General features: G+C 45.0%; 2 protein-coding genes across 6 annotated transcripts in view; one reads left to right on the top strand and one right to left on the bottom strand.

Moving 5' to 3' along the window:
• GFPT1 (glutamine--fructose-6-phosphate transaminase 1) overlaps positions 1–14,352 on the top strand; it is a 57,550-nt gene extending 43,198 nt beyond the window's left edge. For 4 of the 5 annotated variants that reach the window (XM_083453876.1, XM_083453878.1, XM_083453877.1 and 1 more), the window contains 4 exons: positions 1,454–1,581; positions 2,345–2,512; positions 4,737–4,898; positions 11,461–14,352. In XM_083453876.1, the coding sequence (XP_083310002.1) occupies positions 1,454–1,581; positions 2,345–2,512; positions 4,737–4,898; positions 11,461–11,505 (503 nt within the window). In that variant the 3' untranslated portion in view covers positions 11,506–14,352. The remainder of the gene's footprint in view (positions 1–1,453; positions 1,582–2,344; positions 2,513–4,736; positions 4,899–11,460) is intronic. The other variant, XR_014514469.1, reaches the window with a different exon arrangement.
• An 854-nt stretch (positions 14,353–15,206) lies between these two features.
• ANTXR1 (ANTXR cell adhesion molecule 1) overlaps positions 15,207–21,992 on the bottom strand; it is a 145,500-nt gene continuing 138,714 nt past the window's right edge. The window contains exon 18 of the mRNA XM_083454031.1: positions 15,207–20,878. Within this exon, the coding sequence (XP_083310157.1) occupies positions 20,612–20,878 (267 nt within the window). The 3' untranslated portion in view covers positions 15,207–20,611. The remainder of the gene's footprint in view (positions 20,879–21,992) is intronic.

A 21,992-nucleotide genomic window follows, 5' to 3' on the forward strand; every position in this document is an offset into this window, starting at 1 on the left:
ACCAATCCATTTTTAGGCATAGTTCAAAGTGCTGGTTATTAAACAGTTTTGGAGTAGGATCTTTGACAGGCTGCCTCCTGCTGTATGAGCCTGTTTATCTGCTGCACTCTTGCTGGAGGCCTTCCTCTGCAACCTGCTGCCATCGGAAGTCTGGGCTGGGTTGAGTGGCAGGGCCTTTTTGGTTCTGGCACCCAGATTCTGGACTTCAGGAAGCCTAGTTAGAATCATAGAATTGCAGAGTTGGACGGGACCCTGAGGGTCATCTAGTCAAACTCCCTGTAATGCAGGACTATGCAGCTGCAACCTTGACATTGTCAGCACCACACTCTAACCAGCTGAGCCCCTTTCTTCGTGGTGACTAGTGCTCTCTCTCTTTTGCCAAGCTTTTGGTTGTGGGTTTTGGCTCATTGTTCATCTTACTGTTTTGATTATATTTTAATTGATGAAATTTGTCACTTTGGGGGGGCTAAAGATGGTTCCCCCCTTTTTTATTAAAGATTTTATTGGTTTACAAAAGTATGAGCAATGTCTCTCTCTCTTTTTTTCCAAGTAACATTTTTACAGGTCAGTTTCATTTGTTGAGACATTAGGGTTATATTAGGAAGAAAAGGGGGAAAGAGGTGGAGGGGGAAAAGGTGAGTGGGGGTGGGGTGGGGTTGTGATGTTTCTGTTTTACTTAATATATGTGTGGGGTTTGGTGTCAGCGTTGCTTGTGCAGGTTCTCTGCTATTCACGTGTGTTCCTTTGGTGGTGAGACAGGTTGGGGTTGGCCTAGGGTGTGGTTGTTCGCTTATGATTGGCTGTGGTGAGCTTTGTTTTCATGTGTGAGTGGGGTGGGTGGGTGTTTGGATCAGGTTAGCCATATTGATTTGTATGCCATTGGTGGATTTTTGTCGTTGTCTTGTTGGGCTGTGTATGTGATAAAAGGGAGCCATACCGGGGTGAAGGCATCTGCTAAAGATGGTTTTATAAATAAAATAAACAGATGAGGTCTGTGGGTAAACTCTTCAGCTGTATAAGATGGGCTTGTGCAGAAATAATCAGTTGCGTATGAAAGTGGAAACCGTCATATCTTCAAGAGAACAAAACATATTTGTTTAAAAGCCACGTCAAGCATAGCATCAGCGTATCTTGGTTCTTTATTGTCACATCCTCAAATGTGGATCACTTTATAAGTTACGAGAACAAGTTCCGGAGTTCTGTTGAAGGATTTAAGAAAACCACTTCCTACCTCTTTTCTTTGGTGCTAATGAAACCCCAATAAAAATTGGTGGGTCCAGGTGATGGTTACTTTTACTCTCTGAAGATCCACTGATTTGTGCAGTTTTGAGTACAGCATTTAAATGCCACATTGAACATTGTTTCCAAAGTGCATGTAAAGCCATTTCTAGTGTGATTGCAGATTGTTAACCTGCGTGTTAACATGTTGCCTCCCTCTTGCTACTTGCGATAGACTTGATCAAAGAAGTCCTGAGCATGGATGATGAAATCCAGAAACTAGCCACAGAGCTTTACCACCAGAAGTCAGTCCTCATTATGGGCCGTGGTTATCATTATGCGACATGCCTGGAGGGCGCTCTGGTAAGAATCCCCATTTCCAATAATAATAATAATAATAATAATAATAATAATAATAATGTTTATCCATCATTATTTGTGTTCCAGTTTGGAGGGTCAGACCTGACAATGAGCAAGAAAATGAGGAAGGGTGTTTTTAAAAGCATGTCTCTAATTGCAAGGAGAGGGTTTAAAGCTGCTGTTCCCAACCTGGTGTTTTGACTGCAACTCACATCAGCCCCAGCCTGTGTGGGAGTTGCAGTAGTCCAAGGAGAGCACTGGATTGGGGAAGGCTGGTTTAAAGTGTATGGGCAACCCCTGACAACAGAAAGGATCCCAAATGGACTGAGTAGGTTTTCTAAAGGTCAGAAATGAAGATGGGTTTTAAATCAGGCCTGCAAATATTGTTGTCTGCTAAACCGAATGCAGCTCAACAGCCGTCTCCTGTAACCTACCAAGAGTTTTGCAGTTCTCATGGTAGTTTCTTGCGTTTCTGCAGTCTGGGGCAGGCAGAAACCAGCTGGAGGGTTTTGGAGTCACTATCCACAGCTGTTGGCTTGGTGGAGCATCTTTCCCCCCAAAGAGCTCATGGTGGCAATCATGGTTGCCCCCTCTCATTTAATCCCCACAAGAACCCTGTGAGGCAAGTCGGGCTGAGAGGCACTGACCGGCCCCCAGGGTCACCCAGTGAGCTTAATGGCTGAGCGGGGATTTAAACCCTGGCCTCAGGAGGATCTTTGTTTTAGAGAGAGACTTCACAGACTAATGTGTTGCACTTTCTCTGCAGAAAATAAAAGAAATCACCTACATGCATTCGGAAGGCATTCTGGCTGGGGAGCTGAAGCATGGGCCCCTTGCCTTGGTCGATAAACTGATGCCTGTCATCATGATCATCACGAGGGACGGCACATACACCAAGTGCCAGAACGCCCTGCAGCAAGTCATTGCCCGGCAGGTGAGTTCCGGCAAGAAGAGACAGGACCCAGCTCTGCTCCACAAAGTCCCGTCTTCCTCCTCAGGGATAAAGGATGAGGCACTAGAATTGGCAGTGCCCAAAGGTATCGGAAGTGGGTGGTGGGAAAGAGGGATCCGTTTCCTCTACCCCTCAGTCCTTGGTCTAAGGGTTTCGTTCACCTCTTGCTTGTGTGTGAATTCCAGGTTGGAATGTGGGGTCCTCAGGCCCCTTTTGAGGGGTCAGGGTCACAGCCAAGGCTGCTGGCATTCCTCAGGCAAGATTTCCTCCTTGCACAGCCAGACAGTTTTACTTTTATTATTTATGGCATTTATTTCCTGCCTTTCCCCAAGGAGCTCCGGGGGGCATACATTCTTCTCACAACAACCCTTTGAGGGAGGTTAGGCTGGGAGGCCTGAGATCGCCCAGTGGGAATTTGAACCCTGGTCTCCCTGTTCCAACACACTAATCACCACCACCGGCTCTCCTTGCCCTCTCCTGCATCTCCTCAGTTGCTTAGAAGTCTTGCCTGCTTAAGGCATGGATGGGCAAGCTGAATATCCAAGATGCTTGGGAGGGGGCGCTCCTCTTTGAAGCTGAATAGCTCTTTCCCCTTTGCAGATGTTTCTAGGGGACAAACAGAACTGCATCTGTTCCCGTGCTCCCCCCGCATTTATGTATAAATTTCTGCCCCATATTTCTGTCAAAGGGGAAGCCTGAGCGAAGGGAGCTGTGCAGTGTCTCTAGCTTTTTATCTCCTGCCGTTCAGCAGCTCAGGAGGCACTTTGACCTCCGCCAGCTCTAATGCCAGAACTGAGTGGCAGTGCCTGGAGCAGTGGAGAAAAGGGGTGAGGGAAGAAGCGGGAGGGCAGCACCTCTTCCAGCCGAGAAAACGAGGCTCTGAACCTGAACAGGAGCTGAAGGAAATAGCCATTTCCAATGGTGTTTGCTTCTCAGTCCCTTGAAGACTTGCCTCCCGGCTTTCTTCTCTTATGATCTTCTCCAAAGTGAAACGAAACTAACCACATCTGCTCTCCCCTGTGTTTTCCCTCAAGAGTAACATAAACCAACAACCAGGGAGATGGTAAATAACTGAAAAGTGTGTTTCTTGACTACGCACATTGTTTTCATTGGGGCCGACAAAAGTGGCATGTAGCAAATGAAATGGCAAACACCCGCTGGTTCCAGGCTGAGGCCCTCTTCAACTCCTTACAGGCAGGGCTTGTTGCTGGGAAAAAAGAGGAGGCCTCTTCCATCCTCTGTAGCCCCACCTGAGCCAGCTCAACACTTTGTGAGGCACATTCAAGGCACCCAGGCTTCCGTTTCTCCCTTTTTTGGTGGGAACCAGCCAGAATGATGACGAGGAGAGTGGCTTCCAGACCGGCCCCATCTGGCCAGCAAGCAGAAACCACCTTCCAGGCTGGCTGTTGTGACACCTTTTGAAATCTGCTGGCTCAGCCGTATTTCATTCGTGGGAGAAAAGCACTTTTTCAAGCTCTTTGTGCCTTGATTCAAAAGTCTGAGAAGACAAAAGAGTTCATGGGGCAGGATTGGTGGGGGTAAAGAGACAGCCGTCCCTCCTAGCTTGGTTCCCCCCCTCCCACACAGGTCAGGGGCACAGCCAGAGCAAAGGAGACTGGCTTTCGCTGCTCTCTGGGTACCCGTGTTCCCTCCAGCCTGCCTGCCTTCTTCCTGGCCCAGGAGCAGGGTCAAGCAGTGGCCCAGCCCAAGTGATTTGCCCTGAGTTTTGCTCAGCCACGCTCTGTGGCGTGGTGCCATCTGCAAAGCAGGTGCAGGAATGCTGCCAGCAGACACCAGTGTGGCGCCTGCAGGGGAGAGGGATTGAGATTGCTCTCCTCTGTCACAGTTTGGGGTCTAGCACTCCAAGACCTGCTTGCAGCAGCTGTAAAATGGCACCCCACAGCAGTTGGAACCCACAGGTGTCAAAGAAAGCTGTGAAGGTGCAGTAAATCATACCCTGAAGGTGGTGGTGGAGGAGCTCCTCCCCTGTTCTCCTTCCCACAGGCATGTTGCCAGGACAGTGTGATTCTTCTGGCCTGCAATTTCCCTATGGTGCCTCGGGGCAGAGGAGACCTCTCAGCCTTTGCCTCATCTTTCTCTCAAGGGTGTGGAGAGACTGAACCTAAGAGGTGGATGGAGGCCTCCTAAGTTTGGGAGTGGAGAAGGGGCTGCCCCGCCTTTTCTTTTACGCTTGTGCTCCTTGCAGGGTCGGCCTGTTGTGATTTGCGATAAGGAAGATATTGAGACCATCAAAAACAACAAGCGAACCATCAAAGTCCCCCACTCCGTGGACTGTCTGCAGGGGATCTTGAGCGTCATCCCTTTACAGCTCCTGGCTTTTCATCTTGCGGTACTCAGAGGCTATGATGTAAGTACCACCGCCGGGGGCGGCGCGAAACCGTGATGGCGGACCTCTTCGAGCTCTGAAGAGGGGCACCGCAGAAAAGGGTGGTTCGCGACGGCGCAGCGACAACCCATCAAGAGAAACCACGGGCAGAGTGAGTCCGTGGCCGTGGGACCCGGCGGGCACCTGGAGCGACCCCGAAATCACGAAAGGAACCCCGTAAGGGGCTCCGGAGTGAAGGAGGGGGAGTGGTGCTGTGGGTTCATCGCTCTTTCTGCGGAGGCGAAGCCGCGCGGCTGTCACGGATGAGCGCTGATCCTTCTTCCAAGAAACATCGGGCTGAAACATCAAACCCGTGAGTAAGGACCTAAGATCCTACAAATTAATTCGGAAAATTTGGCTGAAAACGGGAGACGAGAAAGAGGAAGTCCGTCTTCCGGCACTGCTTGCAAGATCAAAGCAGATGATCTAAAGAGCGGAAAGCGCTGTGAGTAGAGAAGCTTTCAAGCTTTAAATTGGGACTTTCGTGCACATTGGAAACTTTCCTTTTAAGAATAAATACAGCATAAATTGGACCTGAAGTGGTCCCCCAAGGGGCAAGGGAAGACTCTAACTCCATATTCCCGGGTGGCCGGTCAAAGTTGTATAAACTGCGGAACTGTTGCAAACTTCCAGACACTTTTTGTAATTGGAAAGTGTAACTTTGAGCTTATTTAGCTGAAGTGGATACATTTGCAGGCACCTTGCTGGAACTTTGTTACATGTTTAAAAGTGCTCTGCAGGACTCTTTTCTTAGTGCGTTGGAACTAATTCGCCTTTAAAGGTGCTTTCAAAGGTGCTTTAAAGGTGCTTTCAAAGTTGGAACAAAGGGACTTTGATGGCGGAAAAGTTACCTTCTTCTCACTAAAATTTTGGTGGCACTCCCCCTAGAGGATATTGGTAATATAGAGGCCTGGGAAAAGTTTTCTGTTTATCCTCTCTCAATGGACTGTTTTTAAATTTGGGCTTGTCTTTCCCATGGGACTATAACATTTGACCTTGAACATTGACTGATGAGTGGCGCAGGAAAGACAAGAGCAGCCAAAGCTAAAGAAGCTAAGGAGAAAGAGAAAGCAAAAAAGCAGGCACAGCTTGTTCAAACAACTTTAACTCAGGGACGCAGATTATCAGTTCCAGCTGTGCTTGCGACACAAAAAGTAGAAACCGAAAAGCCTGAAAAATCAGAGGAGGGAGATATGGCAACAGGAGGAGCTGAGGGTGTACTGAAACAAGTTTTGGAACAATTGGCAGTGATAAATCAAAAAATTGATAATCAATCAATAAAAATTGATCAATCAACATCCTCAATCCAGAAGTTGACAGAGCAGGTTTCCCTACATAACCTAGCAATTGAAAAATTGCAAGGAGCATCAGAAGAGAATCGTAAACTGGCAGGGGAAGCCGCTCAAATTGCAATATCGGCTAAAAAAGAGGTTGAGGAAGTTAAAGCGGAAGTCAAACCTCTTTACAAACAGATAGGTGACCAACAAACCTATCTCTCATTGGTGGAATTGAAAAATCGGGAGACTAACCTCAGGCTGAGGGCAGTCCCAGAAATTGAGCAAGAAGATTTGATTGGACTCTTGACAACAGAGTTTACAAAGTTCTGGGATCTAAAAGAAGAAAGTGACTTTAAAATTGTATCGGCTTTTCGGTTGGGAAGATTGGTAAGAAAAAATAGATCCAGAGACTGCTTAATAGCTTTGAGATCAAGGGAAGAGAGAGACAAAATACTAGGCCTACACTTTAAAAACTCAATTGTGATACAAGAGAAAAGGGTGGAAATTTACCGAGACATTCCCAAACAGTTATTGGATTTGAGAGCCACCTATTCAGAATTGGCTAAATTGTTGAGACTTAACACAATTCCTTACAGGTGGGAGTTCCCACAAGGACTATCATTTACTTACAAACAGAAGAAGGCTAAAATAAGATCACCAGAGGACCTACAAAAGTTCCTGCACGACCACGGAGAAGATCTCCAAAAAGAAGCAGCAGCTAATTGGCCTTTACCCAACCCAGGTGGACCAACGCCTGCACCTTCGGAACCAGAGGAGAAAGAAGACACACCGCTCTAGGTGTGACAGAATAGTTCAGGATGTCTCTGCGGCTACTCAGTTGGAATATTAATGGCGGAAATTCCCCGGAGAAAAGAAGGAGGTTATTTCACATATTGAAGAAAGAACAATTGGACATTATTTGCCTACAAGAAACTCATGTGACCAGGCTCCATAGAAAGGTTTTAGTTAATAAAAGATTAGGCCAAGAATTTATATCGTCGGACAAAGTAAAGAAGAGAGGAGTGGTGATTTATGCTAAAGAGAGTCTGACACCTAAATTTTTATTCAAGGATGAACAAGGTAGAATTTTGGCAATTGAAATTCAAGCTCAAGGAGAAAGAATATTGATATTAGGAATTTATGCTCCAAACGATGGGAAATCAGAATTTTTCAAGAAGCTGCATGAGACGCTGCTGGACTATCTGGATTATGCTAACATCATAATGATGGGAGACATGAATGGAGTGGTGTCTACACACATGGATAAGTCTTACAATCAGAATTTAATATCAGATGGCAGACTGCCTAAAACTTTTTTTGAACTGACTGACAATCTGGATTTGATTGACATATGGAGGACAAAGAACCCCCTAGGTAAAGAAGGAACTTTCTTCTCTGAGGCCCATCTGTCCTGGTCAAGGATCGACCAAATTTGGACCTCCAGGGGGATGGCACCAAAGACTAAAAAGGTGGAAATCTGCCCAAAAACATGCTCCGACCACAACGCCTTGAAAATAGAATTTAGACTAACTCAACCCGGTTCCTTCAGATGGAGAATGAATGACACATTATTAAGAGATCAAGAGATTGTGAAAAAGGCCCAAAAAACACTAAAGGACTACTTTGAGATAAATTTGAATACTACAGTAGAAAAAAGAACGATCTGGGACGCAAGCAAAGCCGTTATGAGAGGGTTTCTGATACAGCAGAATACAATCAAGAAAAAATTCTGGAATGGAAAGAAAGATAAAATATTGGAGAAAATACACCAAGGAGAGAAAAAATTGAGAACTAAACCAAAGTCAAAGGAGGTGCTGAGAGAAATTAAATTCCATCAAGCAGAATATTCAAAATTGATTAATCAGGAGATTGAATGGAAAATAAAACAGATGAAGCAAAGATCCTTTGAATCAGCGAATAAATGTGGAAAGCTGCTAGCATGGCAGCTGAAAAAAAGACAAAAGTTAAACACGGTTACAAATCTAGAGATTGAAGGAAGGATGATTCAGAAACCAGAAGAAATCAGGAAGTGCTTCCACAGATACTTTAAAGAACTGTATGCACAGGGGCCTCAGAAAGAATCAGAGATAGATCAATTTTTAAAGACAAATGGATTATCAAAGATAACTCAAGATAAAAAATTAATCTTGAACTCTACAATAACTTCACAGGAAATTGAAGGTGCCATTCAGAATATGCAACTAGGCAAATCTCCAGGCCCGGATGGGCTTACCTCCAAATATTACAAGACTTTGAAGGACTATTTGATACAACCCTTGTTGGAGGTATGCAACCAGATCATGGAGGGGAAGAGGGCACCAGAAACGTGGAAAGAAGCCTTCATCACATTGATACCCAAGTCAGAATCTGAAAAGACTCAGCTCAAGAACTACCGTCCCATCTCACTCCTAAATGTGGATTACAAAATATTTGCAGACATTTTGGCAAATAGACTTAAAAAAGTATTAAATGAAGTAATTCATAAGGACCAAGCAGGCTTTCTCCCTGGTAGACACTTATATGAAAATACTAGAAACATCATTGACATTTTGGAACTTTTGCAGACTGATAGGAACACAAGGGCGGTGTTAATCTTTATTGATGCGGAGAAAGCATTTGACAACATATCTTGGATGTTTATGAAGAAGAACTTGGAAGGGATGGGAGTGGGACGGGGGTTTGAGAATGGATTACAAGCAATTTATTCAGAACAAAAGGCTAAATTAATAGTGAACAATGTGGTGACGGAGGAATTTAGAATTGAGAAAGGGACACGACAAGGGTGCCCCCTATCCCCTCTGTTATTTATTTCAGTCCTGGAGGTGCTATTGAACATGATCAGAGAGGACCGGTTGGTACAAGGGATAGAGGTCGGAGTGAAACAATATAAACTGAAAGCATTTGCAGACGACCTAGTTTTGACACTGCAGGAGCCAGAACCCAGTACAAAAAGAGTTCTTGAACTTATATCTGAATTTGGTCGGGTGGCGGGATTTAAGTTAAATAAACAAAAAACTAAGGTGTTGACCAAGAATTTGACAATTACAGAAACAGAGGGGTTTCAGAGAGAAACAGAATTGAATGTGGTAAAAAAAGTGAAATACCTAGGGATCTATTTGTCCTCCAAAAATTTGAATTTATTTAAGGATAATTATGAGAAATGTTGGTTGGAAGTTAAAAAGGATTTAGAAATTTGGTCAAGATTGAAACTTTCCTTGTTGGGAAGAATCGCAGCTATAAAAATGAATGTGTTGCCGAAAATGTTATTTTTGTTTCAAACCTTGCAGATCGTGGACAGAGTGGATTGTTTTGGAAAATGGCAGAAGGACATATCTAGATTTATCTGGCAGGGCAAAAAGCCCCGAATAAAGTTTAAAATACTAACAGATTCAAAAGAAAGAGGGGGGTTTGCCCTGCCGGACTTGAGGTTGTACTATGAGGCTGCAGCCTTCTGCTGGCTGAAAGATTGGTTTTTGTTGGAAAACACTGATGTCCTAGATCTGGAAGGATTTAATAATGCTTTTGGTTGGCACGCATACCTATGGTACGACAAGGTTAAAGTACATAAATTGTTTAAAAGCCACATTGTCAGAAAAGCAATTTTTGCAGTCTGGATGAAATATAAAGACCTACTAGAGAGTAAAACTCCGAGGTGGTTATCACCAGTGGAGGCCAAGGCCCGAAAAAGACCCAATATGGAGGCCTACTGGCCGAAATATTGGGAACTAATTGAAAAAATTGGAGACAATTGGAAGCTGCAGAGCCAGGAGAAATTAAAAAACAAGGTGCGAGATTGGTTACATTATGCTCAAATTCAAGAGGTTTTCAAAATGGATAAAAAAGTTGGATTCCAGGTGGAAAAGTCGAAACTAGAGACAGAATTGTTAGAACCAAAGACAAAGCTGTTATCTAGAATGTATAACTTGCTGCTTATGTGGAATACACAGGATGAGATAGTTAAATCTGCTATGATTAAATGGGCACAGGATGTTGGACACAACATTATGTTTGAAGACTGGGAAAGGTTATGGAACACCGGAATGAAATTCACGGCAAGTACTGCCTTGAAGGAAAACATCATGAAAATGATATACCGGTGGTACATGACCCCAGTCAAGTTAGCTAAGATACATCACCTGTCTGACAACAAATGTTGGAAGTGCAAAGAAGCAGAGGGGACATTCTTTCACCTCTGGTGGACTTGCCCAAGGGTTAAGGCCTTTTGGGAAATGATTTATAATGAGTTGAAAAAGGTATTTAGGTATACCTTTCCCAAGAAACCAGAGGCCTTCCTGTTGGGCATGGTGGACCAGAGAGTGTTAAAGAAGGACAGAATTTTGTTTATGTATGCTAGTACAGCAGCAAGAATACTCATCGCTAAGAACTGGAAGACACAAGATCTACCCACGCTGGAGGAATGGCAGACGCAGTTGATGGATTACATGGAGATAGCTGAATTGACCGGCAGAATCCGAGATGTGGATGTAGAAACAATTGAGGCGGACTGGAAAAAATTTAAAGATTATTTGCAAAAGTATTATAAGCTGTATGAATCTTAAGATTATGCATGATTTGGAAATGATATGCTTTAGCAACTATGATTAAGTGAACAGTAAATTAAGTGAGAAAAGAGAGAAGGAGATAATATGAATTGAACATGTTACGTTTATTTTTAAAGGTATAAAAATGGTGACATAATATATTGAATTTGGATACATAACATGTGAAAGTTACAATAAGGTATGATATAAGGTAACAAATTGCTGACATTGTTAATACAAAGAATGCAGAATCGGAAGGGGTGGGGAAGTCCAAGTTAGGACTCTTTTTTTGGATTGATTTATATTGTTTTGCTATACAAAAAAAAAAAAAAAAAAAAAAAAAAAAAAAAAAAATGGTTTCTTGTAAATTTGTAGGTATGTTTGCAATGCACAAAATTTGGAAAGAAACGCAATAAAAAATATTATAAAAAAAAAATAAAGGTCACCTTTAGTCCTTCAGTGAACATAAGGAGAGCCTGCTGGACCAGGCCAGTGGCCCATTTGGTCCAGCATCATGTTCCCACGGTGGTGTTTCGCAAATCACTAAAGGTGGTGTGAATCTACCAGCTTCAGCTGGGCTAAGTGGGCAGCTTGGGCGCCTTGCCAAATAAACCAGCAAGCAGAAAGAGCACATGTGTCTGTAACAAAACAATAAGTCTCATATTGGCTGTTCAATTTAAAATATCCTTTTCAGGTTTTTTGTGTGTGTCTTTTTGTCTTTTTCAGGTTGACTTTCCAAGAAATCTGGCCAAATCTGTTACAGTTGAGTAGCACACTCTGTCATTAATGCTTTGGCAGATGTCAGCAAGAGACACTCTCTTTTGGTACTGGGACACATTGATTTTAAAAGTCCTTCCTTGATCGAATCTTAATCCCCTGTTCAAGAGTCTTTATAATTCTGTTGCATTTGTGACTGTTAAACGTTGAATCCACAGGCTATGCCAGCAACATTGTTAAATGATGATCATTTCAAGGTAGTTTGTTCTCTTTAAGAAGTCATAATCCTCCTTTGTTGTCTAGCTGGATTGTTTCAGGCCTCCATAGTGCTGAATTGCATAATTGTATAAGTATCTACAAGACATGCAGGCTCATAAGATCTTTCGAGAATGGAAATGGGAAACGAGAAGGTAGTTCTGGAAATTATAAGAACAGAGACGCTAGGGCTGTGCTCTGCCACTGGAAGCCAACTTTCCCCATCCTGCAAGGATGTTCCCTGTCATCAGAACTCAACTGTTTTGAAGGGGCCTGTTTCATAATGGATTTCTGCACCTCTCCATGCAATAAAGATGGGAGTAGTTGGCCAGAGGAGGAAGGACCCTCACATTTGGTGCTTGGCCCCTGGCCCTTTCAACCAGTTCAGTTCTGTGTGGACCCACCATTCCTTGTCTGCACAAGCCCCCCTCTTTCATCCTCTTGAAAATGCTGTAATAATGCAGTGCCTAAAGAGGAAAGAGCCCTGGTTGGTTGCTCCTGTAGAGTGTAGATTGCGGTGGAGGCCTCTTTGTGCGTTCATTTTTCTTAATGGTGTAAAGTCACCATAAGGTGGGTCACTTCCCCTTGCCTCTTTCACCACATGGTAAAGACATCCCTCACCATATAAGGAATGCAGTCGGAAGAGAGAACTGCAACCCATTTTTACCTGCTGGAGGATGAAAAGTTGGGCGACCCCTGGGTGAGAGAAGACACAACTGAGGTCTGTACCGGTTCCCACTAATGTTATTCCCAGCATCTTCTCTGAAGAATCAGAGCAGTGGCATAAAGTCCATTTTATTTGGAGGACAGCTCTTCAATTAATGATCCCAAATCTATTAATGTGAACATGTCCCACATAAACATGTGGAGGCCAAGCTGCTATTTTCTAGAGGTTAGGGGGCAGATGGTGAAACTAGGGCTGAGCTGAAGTGGGGGAGGGAAGGTGGTGTGAACATGCTCTGTGCGAAAGCCTTTGCCCGCTGCAAAAACCGCCCACCCCTTGGCACTTTGGGAGGGGGGTCTGTGAATAGGAGCAAAAAGTGTTTGTCATTTTGTAAAAGCAAATGCATCCTTTGTTGCCGTTTGCCTAGGCCAATTTGACCGATTTTTCAGCACCGAGTTATTAATAATAATTGTTGGCAATGAATCCAGCAGACTGCAGAACGGGAAGATGGAGGTGGAATTTTACTCCACTTGAGTTAACAATGCAGAGATGTCTTTCTTCTCTAGCTCTGCATGAAAAAACCTTTGAGAAATGAATCAGCCATGTGTTCTGCCTAGTATTAAGTTGATGTTGTTTGTGGTGAAGGTAGTGAGAAGGGACGTAAGAGAACATGCAATACAACATGAAGACCAAAGATGAGCTTCAATGCCAGGCTGGTGTACTAGGGCTGAACAGGTTTGGAAACCACTGATGCAGCAAACAGAGATGGCAAAAATCCAAGTTATCTGAACGAGCAGCCTCCCAATTCCCTTGTCCTTAGGACAGAGATGGTACCAGAGGGCTGTGAATAAGCTTCCTTGCTGAGGCTGCTTTCACAGTTTTATTTCAAGGGCAGAAGAACTGTGGAATGTACAGAAGCTAAGAAATATGGCAAATAAGCCAATTTGCAGAGCTCAGTAGAACACCAGCTTCTCTGCATCCCCTTTTATCAGTTAAGAAATAAATGTCCTAATAGAGAGGATTTAGGGATGCTATGACATGGGGGTCTTCTTGGGCCAGCAGTTGTGTGACCCTCTTGCCCTGCCTGATATAAGGACAATGCAATGAGGCGCACGGTGTGTCTTGAGTATTCAGAAAGCCTTGCACCCTGATGCTCAGCTTCTCTTGTGCTCAGCATAAAAATATTACCTGCCATTCAGTTAAAGGTTTAAAGTGGCGCATAACTGCTGTTGAACATTGTAGAGTTGTGAAGTATTGCGTTAATCAAAAGTCCTTACCTTGCCAGCGGTTATGCAATGTCGGGAGAGGCGGCGGTTTTATGTGGATATGTGTCTGAACTGCCTGTCATGCAGTGTAAAGGGAAAGGCAGGGCTGCTAGAAGAGGTTTCACTCCACTTGTGACTTAGAGCACTAGCATGCAGGGCAGAAGGACTTAGCATCACTTCCAGCCCCTACAGTTCTAACTGATGTGGGAAGGTCTGCGCTCTCTTCCTGTGCAAGTTTCCCTGTGGGATTCCCCCTCAATTTGAACTCCACGGTTCCAGAAGTCTGCAAGCCTTTTAACAACCACGTGAACTCATGTAACTCAACAGTCCACCAGCGTGGTCTTCAACACTTCCATTGTGGCCAACCTTGTTAAGTACAAGTTGCATTATGTGTTTCGTGTGTCCTGAAGAAGACTGACGTGGTTTACTACTGAAGACGACTAATGTGGACTCTGGCTGATGAAATCACAGCTGTGTGTGTGTGTGTGTGTGTGTGTGGGTTTAAAACTGGAACATTTTTGCAAAATGTTAGCCCTCTGTTTCTCTGCTCGTTTCCCTTTTGAATGTATATATACAGCTCGTTATGGTTTGTGGGGACCACTCTTTACTAATTTTGTGCGGTGTGCTCTACACAGCTCAGAATTTTATCATTTAGGTTGTTTCCTAGCTTACTTTTTTGTATTTTGCTCTTTGAATAATAAAAAGTGCCCAACCTTACCATGACTTTGGCTTAGAAATCCTTGTTCTCTTGTGTTCTTCCCATAAAAAGAACCACCCAAGGCCAACTTGTCAATTAAAATGGCAAACCACAGTAGCTCTTGCCCGCGGAATGCACAGGTATCATTGTAAAAACGGGGGGTGCAAAATTCTACAGCCTTCTAACTTGATAGTCCTGTGTGGCCCACGAAACACTTCCCTTAGAACTGCAGCTCAGCCTTTTCAAAATGAATTAAATGCCTAGCAGTGTCCACCAAACATCTTTTCTTTTGCAGGGTTTTGCTCCGTAGTTCTGCCTGCCCTCTGCCCCCCCCCCCTTTGATTGGCCGGTCTTTAGCCTTTGCCTTGAGAGAGGTAACAACCTGGGGAAACTCAGTTGGTAGGTTCACCAGAGCTCAGCAATAGGATTCATTCTCCAAATCCAACCAATTATGGCAGCAGCCTTGGGGAACTGGGAAGAGGGTTTCCATGCTGCTAGGAGCAGTGTGAACAGAGCCCTGGAAGCAACAGCCAAAGGCTTGGCTATTTTGACTTGAACAGTGTGTGAGAGGAACTCCCAGCTTTAACAGTCCAGTTTTCAAGGGCCGCATTCCCCCCTTTGGGTTCTGGGGTCAAAATGCTTCAGTGACACAATGGGCAGAACTGTCCTCTTAGGCTTCAGGCTCTCCAGATGTTGCTGGTCTCTAGCTCCCCTCACCCATGAAAACTGATATTCTCTGTTGGGAATCGGCATAGCCATGATTTATGCTGGGGGTGTGTGTGCAAAACCAAGCTATCTGCAATGCAGTTGGTCAGCTTCTGATGCACAGCTGGCCTTTCCCCACGTCTATGAACAGAATACATGAAGGCAGAGCTCAAATTAGTTCTTTAATAACATCAAAATTTAAGAGAGTAATGGCTGTATCTAAAAAAAACAACCCCACACAATTCATGCAAATAAGCCAAGGGCACAGAACAAGAGTCTTCTGCTTGCTGAACAGACATTGCTCTCATCCACCAAAGGTCACCACACCTACAGAGAAAAAGTTCTTTTCCGACTTGCATCACCTCCATTAATTGCTAACCTCCTCTTCTCTCAATCCTTCCAGGGACTTCCAAGAATTGCAGATTGGCCACCGTTAATTATATGACATGCACTTGGCTTTTGAATCTAGGAATAAATATTTTCAACCAAAGTAGTTTCTCAAGATTTGGTCAAGTATGATTTATCAGTATTTATTCAACTGTTTGAATCTGTGAGCCTGTGAAGTGGTTAGTCATTTTGCGATTTAACACTTCATGAAAAGATGGTGTCTCATCCAACTGCTTCCACTCTTCTTTTTGTTATACAAAGAACTCTCTTTAGAAGTGGCTAGTTCTGGAATATTTGCTATAATGAGCTCAGGATTTTCTACTAACAAAAGATGTATACACAGTACTATATGTCTGTATATAGTACACTGGCCAGTTCAACCTCTCTATTACATAACATTAATTGTTCCTGGAAAATTAATCAGAATTTGAGGTTCATGGACACAATCCAACCAAAGTTAAGCACTGATCTCACAGATTTCTCCACCTCTAACATGAAAATAGTTTTGAGCTGATTCTGATTGCTCTCACAGCACCTACACAATGTCAGGCAAGTGGAAAATGGCTGAAGCCTGAGTTCTGCACATCCCCTGCTCTTTCTCCAAAGAGTTAAGAGTGGATTGGGTCCATTTTCCTCTTTCTCCACCACCTCTTCCACACAAATAGACCCCTCAGCTGCTGTTTACAACTGTCCATAATGGTTTAAGTGGAAGATCTTCTGCTCAAGAGTCTTCATGATTACAATTAATGCTGTGTAAAGGAGGTCTTCGTCATTACAGGGACTATCCATACATTAATAATAGCAGTACAACCATAAAAGGGGGAGAAATTAAACAAAAAACAAGCACAGCTTGATACAATAACATGCCATGAAATATCATTGGCTTTATAATAATTTACTACAACATGAAAAAAAAGATCTTTTATCCACACAGGATAGGAAATGCTTCCACTTAAAATATGGCAAGCATACAACAATAAAATATACACCACAGATTTGGAATTTTGCTTTTAAATCATGCACAGAGGATTTGTGTACTTGAAAAATAAAACATCCTTGGCCTAACTTACACTTTTTAAATTCATTTGTTCCCTCCCTCTATCCATAAGTTTTTTTAAACTTTTAAACTGGGAAAACAAAATTCATCTTTAACAAAACCGGAAGCTATCGAAATACACTTATTTTTCCTCTGAGATTATTCCAGCATTGCCACCAAATTAATGCTAAAGAAGTGTTGCATTTTTCTAAAAGCTTTTTTATTCCAAACTTTGGGGGCACCTTCAAGGCTCTGTAACAAGTCACATCTACTCCCTGTATTACTTGCACCCCATTTGTTCTATACTTTCCAAGCAGTCTGCCAGGAAGTTCTCTTGGCAAACCCCGTTACGAGTTGCGCTGTTCTGCGCCTCCACTAGGGTTGCGCAAGAGAGCTTCCATCTGGACTGAGCGCTCCCATCTTCCAGCAAGACAAACTTCTGCTCAGCTAAACTGTGGCAACCAACTGGACCTTGTGCTGGAGCTTCTCGGACAACGGCAAGGCCGCCTTGTGACCGAACTGCAACTACACCCTGAAAACCCAAACAGTGGCTATTTCCGGAGAGGTTTGTGACCAGGCAGAGTCCCGAGTGGTGCCTTTGCTATTACAGAAGGCTGCTTTGTTCTGCCTGCAGACGGAGCAGCTGTTGCTGTGCAGCTGGGGAAAGAAACGAGCGGGGAGATGAAGCGGCAAAAGGCAGGGGAATCTCTCTCCACTGGCCACTCTTAGCTCATGGTAACTGCTGACACCACAGCCCTGGAAACAGATTAGGCACTTCCAATCTGGATTAAGTTGCTCGAGTTGCAACCTTATACAGCTGTCTTTAGGATGCTTTTGAATGTTATCATAGGCAGCAGAAAACCAGGAAAGAGCATCAACTAAACCAAGGGGCTGTCTAGCCCGGCATCCTGTTTTCAAGAGGGCCCTGGGAAGCTCAAAAGTGGGACCATGGAGATGACCGGGGACCTGTTGTTTCCTAGCATATGGGACAGCTCAGCACTATCCTGCCTCGGACCATGGGGTATTCCATGTAGCTATCATGGCAGATAGCTTTGGGTTGACTTACCAGCCATGAATTTGACTAAATCCTTTAAAAGCCCATTCAGCTGACTCACGTATCTGAATGTTGGAAGATTTGGGGCAGATGAAATAAAGTATTTCACGCAGCACACAGTTCAACTATGGAACTTGTTCCTACAGGGGGCAGTGATGGTCACCAACTTGGATGGCTTTAAAAGAGGATTAGGCAGATTCGTGGAGGGGAAGGCTATTTATTGATGGCTACTAGCCACAAGGCTGTGCTCTGCCTCCAGTTAGAGGCAGCAATGCTTCTGAATCTCAGTCGCTGGAAACCACAGGAGGAGGAGAGAGTGGCTTTGTTCTCAAATCCTGCTTGTGGGTTTCCTGCGGACTAGGTGGGCTATTGGCCTGACCCAGCAGGCTCTGCTTATGCTCCATGCACACCTGAAGATTATGCATCTCTCCCCCAGGGCAGATGCACAGCTTCCCTTCCTTGGTTTTCTGCCACATGCTGCGATCAATGTGCAAAGTGTTCCAGCCCAGACATTCTCAGAGCACCCAAATAGCCAAGTCTAAGCATTGCAAAGCCACCTTCTGGCTGCAACGACCCTGCAAAGAATTTCCTTGCAACCTACCTTAGCAATGAAGGTGGACATGCCCTATGGCAGATACATGTGCAAGCATTCCCCCTGGACTGTGGCCTTGATCTCTTGCAGTGAACGTCTATGGGAGCCCAAAGGAACCAAAGGCCACATTGATTTTCATGTCAGCAAGGGAGAGTGGGGTCGGCATATCGAAGTCACTGAAAGCAATGCAAGCTCAACGTGCTAAATGCTGACCGGATCCCGCCCGTCACCATTTTGAACAACTTTAGGATGCATAATTCTGCAGAAAGGTGTTAAAATCCTCCAGAAACACCAGGAGGCATGTTTTCCTTGGGGAAAACTGATCCTAACGATCACATGGGGCTGCATGAGTTTGCCCTTACTGATGCAATTATTTTATCTACTTCTGACATCTGTGTTACTAAGGCAGCTTGTCAAGACATTTTACTACAGGTAAAGTACGTACATTTGCAGGACTGGAAAACTGAGTCAGCTCCCATTTATAAAGGGAACGATGCAACCTGTGCATCTCCTGGGAGGCTCAGTGTTATTGCACATTTTGGTATTGCCCCAGCAAACTGCTGCACCCCTCGCTAACTAAGGCTAGTTTCCAGTGGGTGCCGCAACGTAACTGTCTTACAGCAAGTCAGGCCATTGGCTTACCTAGCCTAGCACCATCTACCTGGGCTCACAGTCGCTCTCTGGGCCCTTGCTCTGTCCTGTAATCCAATCACCTTGAGCTGGAAACAGCCTTGGACCTCCTGCATGCAGATCCCATTGAAATCGGGCTCCTACCCAGTCAAAGGCAGGCATGGAGGGCTCCTTGCATCAGTGATGGAGATGAGGTGTAGAAAAATGCCAAGAGTAGGCAGGCAGGTACGAGGTGGCTGTGTGAATTGCCCCTTCAAAACGGAAACAAATCAACATAGATTTTGTAAAATAAGTACTGGAGGAAAAGAGTCTCACACCATGTTGAAGTCAATACATGAACTTTTTCAGGTGACACCCATGGAACCAATTCCCAGGCCACTTCCAATTTGTAAGGGTCTGCAATCTTTAGCTCCCCTCAACAACAGTGGTTCTATCCTGCTACGTGCTCTGGAATCCCTCTTTGACAGCTTGCATCTGAGGCCAAGAGTGGCTTTCCCATGGCCAAATACTGAGTCAGCAGAGGACATGAAACTCAAGTCACACCTCTCAGATCAGCATCCATCTCGCTCTCCTTTCCAAAGTACTCTCTGAACACACATCAAGAGGGCAACTTAACATGGCTAAGCCAGAATGTAGTAGCTCTCGCTCAGTCTAGGCGCCACCTGAGACCATTTAAGCATGATCAAATCCACTAATAGAGCCTCCTTGAATTGACATCAACATATGGTTGTCAGAATCTATTTGAAAGTAACTACTAAAGGGGGAATGTTGTCTAGTCTTTTTAAAACCGTGGCAATTCAAGTCATTTCATCTCCTCTCTGCACACTTTTGCGTGAAACTCCCTTCCCTTCTGTTCCTCTTTCCCATGACGGATCTGTGTTGTTTTTCAAAGCCGGCCAACAGGAAGCGGATTCACTTAAACTGCCAACACACTTCCTAAAGGGTCCTTGCAGGGCCTGCCAGATGTATTGGTGGTGGTTTTCAGATCTCCCATGGAATCAACCGCTTTGGGCTGCCCTTGGGTGTCCTGCAGATGCTCCTTTTGGAAATCTCATGGGCATGTGCCACAGAACTTCTGCCCCTTGCCTGGGCAAGGCCAGCCTCTCCACCCAGCGGCTGCATTTGCTCTGCTTCTTCACAGCGTCCCAACTCCTCTGGACTCCTCCTGTCAGCTGAGAACATGACAAAGGCCATAGAAAGGCCACTTTCTGCACTTCCATTGCAGGTCCGGACTGTATGGCCCTCGGGGTCCCTTCCAACTCTACAACTCTGTGATTCTTCAAAGGCCAATGTGCTGACGTTTCCTTTGCTTCCAGTCATCTGTTCTTCCTCTGAAACCATCAGACTTGAGTTCATTGCACCTACTGCCTTCCTTGTAGCAACATATCAAATCCAGGCGTGCTCAGGAATACCTTCCCTGTGGCAATACCAGCGTGGGCTCCGGGGGCAGCCTTGGCTGCAAGGATTTCTGTGGCCCCAGCCATGCTGTTCTCCTGAGATCCCCACCACTCACCTCTGAGGGATGATCTACTCAACCTGACAGGAAGAGGATGACTTTCAGGTCAGCGGCTGGTAGTATCCTGAACACACAGGGCTGTGGGCCGCATCCAGCGACTGTTTTGCATTTGCCGTCAGTCTTATTCTTTTTAAAGTGATGAATGGCAGAGATTTCTTCCGAACTGAACGCCAGGGATATGAGCATTCCAGTCAACTGGGGGCATTAGAGGACTTTTTTTAAAAGAAGAAGAAGAAGAATTGAAAGGGGTTTGCTTGTCTCTTCACCCAGAATGTTAAGGCCACCTCTGAAATATTCTTGGTTTTACAGTACTGTTGAAAATGGCTTAAGAAAGGCTTCTGGGGGAGAGGGCAGGGTGTTTAGACAGAGGGCCGTGGAGGGGGGCGGGAAGGGGGCGGGGCCCGATTTGGGGGAGGAGCATGAGGAGGGGGAGGGAGAGGGGGGAGCGTGGAGGGCGGAGACGGGGTGGGAGGCGCTGGGGAGCTGGGTGGGGGAGGGGTGTAGATGGGGGCAGGGGGAGGGGGGTTGTAAATGGGGGCAGGGGGAGGGGGGTGGTAGGCGTTGTTGAGAGGGTACTTGGGGGGAGGCTGTGACGTCTTCACTCGGGTGAAATTAATGCAGCGGCCCTGAAAGAAAAAGCAAACACGGAGTCACTCAGGACGGAGCTGATATGGAGCAGAATCGGAATAAAAGTGCGGAATCTAGCTAGCCTGCTGCTTTCTAAAAAGGGTTTCTAGACCTCATGATGGTGAAGGTATGCTTGGAAGCATGTGAGCAAAGAACACTTGGAGAAACCCAAGTGCTTTAGGGGCTGCTGAAGAAGACTTCCAGTGGTCCAGCGAGGTAGGGAATGAAGTGGCATGGATAACTGAGAGCCAGTGTTGTGTAGTGGTTTAAGTGGGAGGCTGGGGTTCAAATCTCCACTTGGCCATGAAGCTTATGGGGGGACCTTGGGGGCCAGCTGCCGCCTCTTAGCCTAGCCTACCTTGCAGGGTTGCTGTGGGGGCTAAAGGAGGGGGGGGGGAAGAACCAAGTATGACACCTTGAGATCCTTAGAGGAAAAGGTAGGACAGTGTAGTAAATAAATAACAGCATCGCTCCCCTTCCTCAGAGGTAGAACAATGCTTGCTAAAAAAAAAAACCAAATTCAGCTTTCTAGTTGTCGTTCTTTCTTTTTTACACAACGGATGCCGGAGATTTTTCTTTATTTTTTGGTTGTATAGATCCTGCCAAGGCTGAGAGATACTATTAGCAAACACAGGTACCTGTCTGTTTGGAAGGAAATGGGGCCACCCAAAAATAAGGGAATGGTTTCTCCATATTTGTGGGACTCCCTGCATATGAAGGAGCTTATAGATTTGCAAATTAAAAGAACAGGATTTTTTTTTTTTACCAAATTCAAAATGAGCTGACAAGACTTTCAAGGTCCCAAGACTTAGGGAATGGCGCTGCTGATGGCACTGGGGCATTTAGCGGGGCAAAAGGAGGGCACTTCTATAGCTCCTCACCTGGCACCCGAAAAAACACACAGGCTACATAAAATGCTGGCTGGAGCTGAGGGCAGGCAGAGTCCAGAACAGCAGGAGGGCATCATGTTGGTCAGGGGTCTTGCCAAGTGCTGACCGCTACACTAAGAAACCCATTTGATACCTATTAAAAGGATCAACTCTTTTCCAGGCTAAACCACATAATCAAATCTCAGTTTTTTGCTTCTCCGCACCTGGCCCCAGAGGCAGGGTT

The sequence above is a fragment of the Podarcis tiliguerta genome (genome assembly GCF_965153285.1).
Source record: "Podarcis tiliguerta genome assembly, chromosome: 8".
NCBI classification, from domain to species: domain Eukaryota; kingdom Metazoa; phylum Chordata; class Lepidosauria; order Squamata; family Lacertidae; genus Podarcis; species Podarcis tiliguerta.